General features: G+C 33.8%; 1 protein-coding gene across 1 annotated transcript in view; it reads right to left on the reverse strand.

Annotated features, from left to right (window-relative positions):
* Positions 1–129: 129 nt before the first annotated feature.
* The window catches only part of LOC117107779, a 9,885-nt gene continuing 687 nt past the window's right edge, over positions 130–9,327 (reverse strand). Inside the window, exons 2-8 of the mRNA XM_033249551.1 lie at positions 6,952–7,129; positions 6,327–6,461; positions 5,438–5,530; positions 4,856–4,953; positions 4,458–4,535; positions 3,934–3,978; positions 130–1,158 (exon numbers count right to left, since the gene is read on the reverse strand). Of these exons, the coding sequence (XP_033105442.1) occupies positions 1,066–1,158; positions 3,934–3,978; positions 4,458–4,535; positions 4,856–4,953; positions 5,438–5,530; positions 6,327–6,461; positions 6,952–7,084 (675 nt within the window). The 5' untranslated portion in view covers positions 7,085–7,129 and the 3' untranslated portion in view covers positions 130–1,065. The remainder of the gene's footprint in view (positions 1,159–3,933; positions 3,979–4,457; positions 4,536–4,855; positions 4,954–5,437; positions 5,531–6,326; positions 6,462–6,951; positions 7,130–9,327) is intronic.

Below are 9,327 nucleotides of genomic sequence, written 5' to 3' on the forward strand. Positions count from 1 at the left end.
CCTTAATTACCATCAATAGAACCGCCTTTGGTATCATCAGCTCAAAAGCACAGTATATATGACAGTTCATATCTTATTATTGTTCCTTACATTTAAAATTAGTACAGTATTTTCAAACATCACAATTTGTTGGTTAAAATCATGTGCAGCATTATTTATTTAAATAATGTTAAGCATACATGTATTTACAACCCAACTCTTAACCAATTCACTTCCTGTAACTATTTACATTAACAACAATCAATGGAAATATTAAAAGATGGCATTTAAAAAAGTGCAATAGGCCTACTAGATGTTGAATTACCTAGTCAATAGAGGGGGTAAATAACATGTAGTGTTACCGTCAACGCCCGCCCTCTTTTACGTCAGTCTGCCAAAACTTTAGACCATCTAACTATTGCATCAGATACCGAGAATGCATTATGATTGTCTCGGTGTATTTAGTTGCATGTTATAGAGGAGTGCTAAACCACCAGGAACTACGAAATAACGCAGATTTACAGAATACAACTCTTTATTACCGTACTTTTCTAGAAGGCGCATAAACTTTTAATCATTGACCGAGTCGCTTTATTGACTATGTATTTATTACATGTAATATACAATAGATAGAAAATGATAAATAATGAAAATAATGTGACAAATAGACAGTAAATTATCACATTAACAAATTGTTTCTTTAGTCCTGAACCCTCATTGTGTGGCGCTTAGATTTTACAATCAGACGGTACATTAAACGGCATAAAATATACAACATTAATAACATTAGAAATTTAATGATCATTTAATATATACTCGGTTGTAGTAAGTATTGACGTTAAATGTATGTGCCATGTTTTATGTAATTATTATCTAGGTTTTAAGATCAGACGATACAATAAACTGCATGAAATATACAACATTAATAGCATTACGAATTTAATAATATAATATATCTCTGACTTTATAAACGGTTGTAGTTAGTGGTGATATTACTTTATGTGCCTTGTTATTATCTAATTATTCCACAGAGAATGTGTGTTTTTCTGATATTCAAGCTTCGTAGGACTACTTTTCTATGATGGTTTACATAGCAGGGATGCCTCCTGAGTATTGCGGAGCCTTCTTAGCAACTACGCTACGCAATTGGCTGTCAGCCATCATGTATGGATTAATCCGCTGAAAGAAAATATATGACTTAGATATAATAACTTCATTTTTTTAGAATAAAATGATAATGTAGATATGATACTATGTACTCGTTTTTAGTAACAGCAGTTTCATCTAATCATTTTCTGCACATAGGCAATCGTTATAAACATCAATATTTTCTACACCATCAACATCAACCTTCATCTTCATTGTTACCACCATCATCATCCTCATCACCGGTATCAGTATCATCAATATCACATTCATCATTATCATCTACATCATCATCATCGCCATTCACCACCACCGCCATCATCATCATCATCATCATCATCATCATCATCATCATCATCATCATCATCATCATCATCATCATCAGCATCATAATCATCATCATAATCTTCACCATAATCTTTATCAATATTTTTTTCTTATAACAGCAATGTTCTAACGTCATTACTAGCCTCATTAGCGCCGATTACCAGCAGCTCAGGCACCAGGACCAGCTTTATCAAAGTCTATCATTAACATTGGAGTCATTTAATATTATACACACCACTAGCATCACTACAGGGCCCAGCGCTTGCACCAGCAACCAGCATTAGGACCAGCACCATCAACGTCTATTATCCTCATAATACGCATCAATATTATAATTATTTATTATTATCAACCACCACCACAAGTTACAACCCCAGCCCTGCGCACCAGTAACCAGTGCCAACACCACCGGGACCTTGACCAATACCATCAACCTTCCTCATTAGAATCAATTTAGCATCAACAATATAATCAACTACAGTGCCTGCACTAGCAACGAGCACTGCACTAGGACCTGTCATTCTGATTATTGATATCAACATTATAATAATTCAATAGGCCCCACTGCCACTACCACTGCCACTATCTGCACCAACAGCCAACACCAGCACTGGCAAAAGCACCAGGATCGGCATCATGAACGTCTGCCATCCCTGTGAATAGGATTATAATCATTCAAGTCCCACTTGCATCACCACAACACTTGCACCACCAGCAGCCAGCACAAGTAGTAAGAATAGATTCCCTATCATCTCATTAACTTCACCACAACCCAAGACCTGCACAAGCAACCAGCAACCTAACAGGCACCAGAACTCCATCTCCATCAAAGTCTATCATCCTAATTATTAGCATCACTTTCATCAACACCACTAACACTACCACCACAACCCCAGTGCCTGCACCAGAACCAGCACAAGCACCAATACCATGGGCGTCATCATCCAGGGGCGGAGAAACCGTTTCAGCAGGTCAGACGCCCGCCTGACCAATAACATTATAAAATTGTCTTTTCTAAAACTTTTATTTTAGTGTACTATCTTTATCTAATTAATGTTTACGGTACTTATTCTGTAAAAAAGAAGGTGAATTTTTTAGAGGTAAGGGGTGGTAGGAATCCTTGTTACACTGGTACCATATGCCAAAATATAAGGTTTCCAATCGGAATTATATAACTGTAATAAATGAATAAACATTATTTAATTTTAAAGCACTCAGGCGTTTATTCTTATGTATAAGATCTGAAAACAGCTGGAGGCTTTTTTTTTTAATCATTCTCAACATTGACTTTAAACAAATATGATAAACAAAGCAATATTCAGCTATTATTTTATAAATAGTCTTCCCTGCATGGTAAATCATTGGTTTTTTTTAAATATTTTTTCTCAATATACTAAAAGTCAACCAGCTGTTAACAATCTTTGTTTGATTTAAATTTGTTTATGAATTCACATCGATTCAATATTTAGTTTATTATATCATTAGGATATCTGATGATGTTTTAATAAACAGCAGATAGTGATTCGCTATATTTGTTTTGTGTTCATGGTGTATTGTTTAGACCATATGGTTTTTAAATTCATGAATATAGATCTAGGCCTAATAATCTACTGCTAGAGAAATGCTGCTAACATGATTTCCTGATTATTGATATCAACATTATAATAATTCAATAGGCCCCACTGCCACTACCACTGCCACTATCTGCACCAACAGCCAACACCAGCACTGGCAAAAGCACCAGGATCGGTGCTGCTATATTTGTTTTGTGTTCATGGTGTATTGTTTAGACCATATGGTTTTTAAATTCATGAATATAGATCTAGGCCTAATAATCTACTGCTAGAGAAATGCTGCTAACATGATTTCCTCCAATATCGTAAATTAGAAATAGGCCTAGTACGGTAATACAAAATGGAATTGCCAATACTGTGAGCATAAAACACTCCGAAAACATTTTTAAAAGTCTGAGAGTGCTATTTCTGACTATTCAGATGTACAATCTAAACACCAGCGTAAATTTAATTGGAACTAAATGCTTCCACCGTCCCTCCTCGTGATTAGTATCAACATCATTATTACCATGATGATGATGATCATCATCATAATCATCATAATTATCGTCATTGTCATCATCATCATCATCATCATCATCATCATCATCATCATCATAAACTCACCACATGTAAACAGCACCAGCACCACTACGAGTACCGCACCATTCTACCAAGACCAGCATCACCAATATCTTCATCCTCATGGTATGCATGTTATATTATACCACAATAAGCACTACTACCACCAATAGCAATACCACCACCACCACCACAGCTTCACCAGCAACCTGTACCACCACCCTAGTTCCTGCACCAACAACAATACAAACATCAAACTACACAGAGATTCTTTTCCGCCACCAAAACCAACATGAACACCCACATTGGTAATAAGAAAAACCCATTTAAAATGTATAACTTTTACCCTTTGCTTCAGTGCAGTGTTTTCTTCTCTGTTCCATGCAAATCCCTACAAAATATAGTGGTACGCGTTTGTTATTGTAACATTATAATTTTCGATTAAAATCAATTCAACAGTATAATGTACTTGGTATTATTATTAAGCTCATCATTATTATCATTATCATCATTATGAACTTCATCGACATATAGCCTAGAAGACGAAGAAAAATAAAAGAAACACAAAAAAAAACAAGAATAAGAGGAGAAAGAAAGAGGAAGAACAAGAGAAAGAAGAAAAAGAAAGAAAAGAAATAGAAAAAGAAGATAAAAAAGAAGAGGAGAAAAAGATGGAAAAAGAAGAGGAAGAAGAAAAAAGAGAAAAAGACAGACAAAAAAGAAGAAGCAGCAGAAGAAGAAAGGAGGAAGAGGACGAAGAAAAAAGAAGGAAAAGAAAGACGAACGCTAGAAGACGTCTACATGCACAAACATCAACAGCACTTTAATAGTAGAGCACAACGAAAATACGACACATGAATTTGAATTTACCCTTTTATTTATATTCATATTGGGCGACTTCTTGGCCACTAAAGTTGAACGTTTCAAACCATCTGGTTGAAACTCCTCCTGTAAACACAAAATACGAATTTCATCATCACTTTCTTATGCATCTTACACTATATTTATTGTTATGGTTCTTTGGGACAAAGGAACCTTAACTTTTGTTACATAGATTTAGTTCACTTTTACGTTTCTGCCTCCTCTCTGAGTTGGCTGTCATTGTGTTTGTTTATGTTCTCGTTTTTGGAAATAAAAGAAAGAATAAGAATAAGACCATCCCGATTACATTCAATAACAATAACCAAGCAATTCAAACCAAACGAACCCATCCGAACCCGGTGATATTTTTAAAGGCCTATTGCCTAATGTAACAGCCGATTGCTTACCAGTCTGTATCTATCCAGTCCACTCTTTCTAGGCATCTCTTGGTATCGGTTGACAAACTGAGCTGTATTTGGCATGTTCGGTAGGCAACACATAGATGCTGGAAAAAGTAAAAAAATCTGAGTAGTTATAAATCTACACAACTTTGACATTCTTCGATACCTACAGTATACATTGATATAGCTAATTGTGTGTGTATGAGCATTGTGTATATGAATATTTTTACACTGTCAAAACAGCGTGGAGGATTTAAACACAATTAAGCTCCACACAATTCTATCTCTCGCTTTTGGCAACTTTCCGCTAAGCCAAGCCAATATTGGTTACTAAGGTGTAAAACCTGAAACAGCGTAAACTGGCATGTTAATGGGACATGTGCGTCTACCTGACCAATAAATAATACAATTAAATTAGTCAGTTGGGTTATGTGTGAAATGGTCCATTGTTATTGATGTTTATTTCCTAGGTAGTATACTCTAATTACATGGTTTGATCAACATTTGAAGTTAGTTTGTTATATCACGGAGGTATAAAATAAATATAGTCTATTTTTATACCTCATGGTTGTATTGTGATCTACTTACATTGTGTACAGTCCATGATCTTATCTTTATCCCAAGACTCTGCGCAAGAACACTTAAGATTCGGATAAATAACAGATCTTACGGGAGTATAGCCTACAGAGGAAACCATGTGGTTAAATACAAGGCAGTCATATAACAACACATCGCATGTTGTCAATATATAGGCCTAATTGTTATCTATAACTTTTTATACAAAGGCACGATAATACATAAACTTAGGCTTATATTAATTACTATACTATATTACTATATAAAACATTATTTCACACTTCAAGTAATCTGATGTCAAAATTACCAAGTTCTACGAAATTCAGCTGACAACATACATAGGCCTACTCAGATCTATAAATGTGAAGTTTACCCTATTATCGAACAATCGTTGCCTTCCTTTATTCCTTCCTTTATCATTCATTTAAACATTCAGTTAATCAATCATATCAATTAAACAGTCGATCGATCGATCAATCAATCATTCATATATCTATATTTAAGTATTGATCCATTCATGTATTTGTTTATTTGTTCATGATTTATTCTTATTCACTGAATTAATTTATTCATGTAAATATTCATTTAACTATTTATTTATTCATTTATATATTTATTAGTTTATTCATTCATCATTTATTCATTTATTCATTCATTAATTCATTCAATTACTTATTCATTCCTGTATTTAATCATTAATTAATTCATCCATTTATTCATTCATTCATTCCTTCATCCATTAATTAATTCATTCATTCATTCATTCATTCATTCACGATATTTGGTATTTAACCGGAAATAGTTTGCTATCATTAAACAGCCAACCTCTCTAAACAACGTGGGTTATTGTTAATCTGTCATGGAGGAAAGAAAATCAATGCATATGCTTAATACGACGAACCTTTGGACATCTGGTCACCGGGACAGGGGTTTGGTGGTGTGTCGTACCCATATATTCCTATTTCTGGAATGGCAACTTGCTTATTGGCTAGCTCACCAGATTCTCCAATTTTCTGCTTTCCCTCTCCAGTGCCTCCTATAATAAATTTGAATAAGAGATGGAAGAGCGTTTTTATTTTATAATGAATAATAGGACGACTGAATATTATTGTCGACAAGTGAACATTCTGCCGCATCTACTGTATACATATTTAACGCAGGCCTAATGGTGATGATTATGATAATGGGGATGATAGAAATGCTAGTGATGTGGTAGTGATTGTTGTTGATGAAGATGATGGTGGTGATGATAATGATGATGATGATGATGATGATAGTGATGATGATGATGATGTTTATGACGATGATGATTATTAATAGGACTAATCATGATGATCTTTATAAGGATGACTATCACTTATATTATTATACATATACATACATAATGTTTTATGTTACGACTCATCATATAATGATAATATTAATAGTTGAGGATCATTATCATAATGATTATTATATGTAATTATTTGGTTTAACATATAAAGTATAAGACGCAACTATCATGCTTGATAGAGTCAAAATCCTACCTGCCACATATGTGTTTTCGTCACCTTTTAGTATATTTTCCTCCGCCATCTCCTCTCTCCGATTCAGATAGTTAAAGGACCATGGGAATGACGTCACGTGACAAACTAACGTCACCAGTATAAGTAGTCTCATGGTCTCTGTTTGGCACCGTCAACTGATTCGGCTGAAAGACGATGTCTATGGAGACAGATTGATGAGATTGAAAATATGTGTAATAATAATAATAGTAATAATAATAATAATAATAATAATAATAATAATATGCATGATAATAATAATAATAATAATAATAATAATAATAATAAATATAATGATGTTCATGATAATGTACAACCTACAGCCTCAGAATAATTCAAACACGTTTTGGTTATTACACGGTTATACATTAGAATCAATGTATTGACGTCTTCAGCACGGCATTGCAAAATTGATTTAAAATAATAATTCAACTACAGAAAAAAAAACAATCAATAGTATTTAAAATATGGCCAAGTACCGTTAGTAATAACGAAGATGCGTATTGACGCGTTGCTATATTATAATAAAATGGATTAAATGTCAATATCTCTTCGGATTATCCAAATGTCAAATTATGACATGATTTATTCATACGCCATTTGAAGTCAGTAGATTAGATGTTTATGATTCCAGCAAAATTAATAATGCATGCACTGTCGATCGAGCCTTCGTAGGTAAGGCATAGTTAATTGATATCATTAATATGCAGATAATGAGATGGAAAAGTCATCGCTGTCCATTTTATTAACCTTTGACCCATACTGGACGATATAAAACAATTTGCACTTTGCGTTTTTGCAATTTTTTTCGTGAAATAGGACTAAACGATAACATGATATTCGATTATTTGAAGCGAATCTCTCCACCAAGTTGTAATGCCGGAAAATGAGATATACGGCTTGTGATTCTATATACACCATAGAATTATAAAACTCTACGATATACCATGGAGGAAATATATATTTCCTCCATGTATATTACACACACACTGCTGTACCATACGCGTGAATGCAGTAGCACACGTCGTGAGATATCCCTTTAAGACATAAGCATTGGTGCATGTGACGATCATAATGCTCGCATAGTGTTGTGATTTACTGTTTCCATCAATTTCTCTACATCAAATATTAATTCCTACCATTTCTACGTCTATTATTAACTTAACTGCACTAATAGGTCTAATACCACCACATTTCACTATGCCGGATCAGCTAGATACTGCTACAAATGCTATGCCTAATAATCGGCAGGCTATAAGTCAGACTCTGGAGAAAAACACATATTTTGATATACAACTGAATGTTAATACAAAATGGGAATTATATTATCGATAACTACGTACAGTATTCAAAAACTGGAAGAAATAGGTGTTACCGGTACCCTCTCCCCCAAGAGTGAACCTAACAGATTATATCAGGGAACATGTAATTATGTAATTTCATTGTTCCCTGATTATATTCAATAGGAGCGTAAGAAAATCAGTAAAACATCCTGTACAGTAGTGTATAATTTTGTATATTCACATAAATATCTAACACTAAATTACTACTACTACTACTACTACTACCACTACCACTACCACTACCACTACCACTACCACTACCACTACCACTACTACTACTACTACTACCACTACTACTACTACTACTACTACTACTACTACTACTACTACTACTACTACTACTACTAATATTTGGCAACAACTGATTGTTCCTACTACTTTAGCAATTTTTTGTTATGACAACTTCAATTATCAATCCTATTTCTATTTTAAATTTACATATATAAGATGAAGGTGTCATTCCCATCTCCGTTCTGTACGTAAATTTAGTTTCTAACAGATTCCCATTTAAGATATTTGAAGAATAGTTTAAGTAATTATATTAATAATGATATTTCTATGCTGTAAATCTGACGCTACATTTGACCTTACCTAGGAGGAGATCTGAAAACGTGAAGTTCAATACAAAATAGCCTATAGCATACATCAATAAAAATCAATTATATTATCCAATTATAAGAACCAAGAATCAAAAAGAATATTTTATAGTCGAACATGTGAACAATGAAATTCGTTTTGCCTGTTGCTAAAATCCACACTGTAAAATACGACATAGAATATACGAATATACACAGAAAATAAAAATATTAAAACCTAAATGGCAGGACAAACATTATACAAAAACTAGTGCTGTTCAACTACGCATGCGCACAAGTGGGTGAGGAATGAGTTTGCATTAATCAGAAATCTTAACGAAGGCTCAATGTTTAATGGTTTACAATTGGTTGAGGCGTCTGCATAAACTGGAGAAGGTCCTGCGCTGGAATCCCGGTTGGTCAACATTTTTAACACGTGC

This window comes from Anneissia japonica, unplaced genomic scaffold (assembly GCF_011630105.1).
Source record: "Anneissia japonica isolate Jap-2015-1 unplaced genomic scaffold, ASM1163010v1 scaffold287871_len1641731_cov197, whole genome shotgun sequence".
NCBI classification, from domain to species: domain Eukaryota; kingdom Metazoa; phylum Echinodermata; class Crinoidea; order Comatulida; family Comatulidae; genus Anneissia; species Anneissia japonica.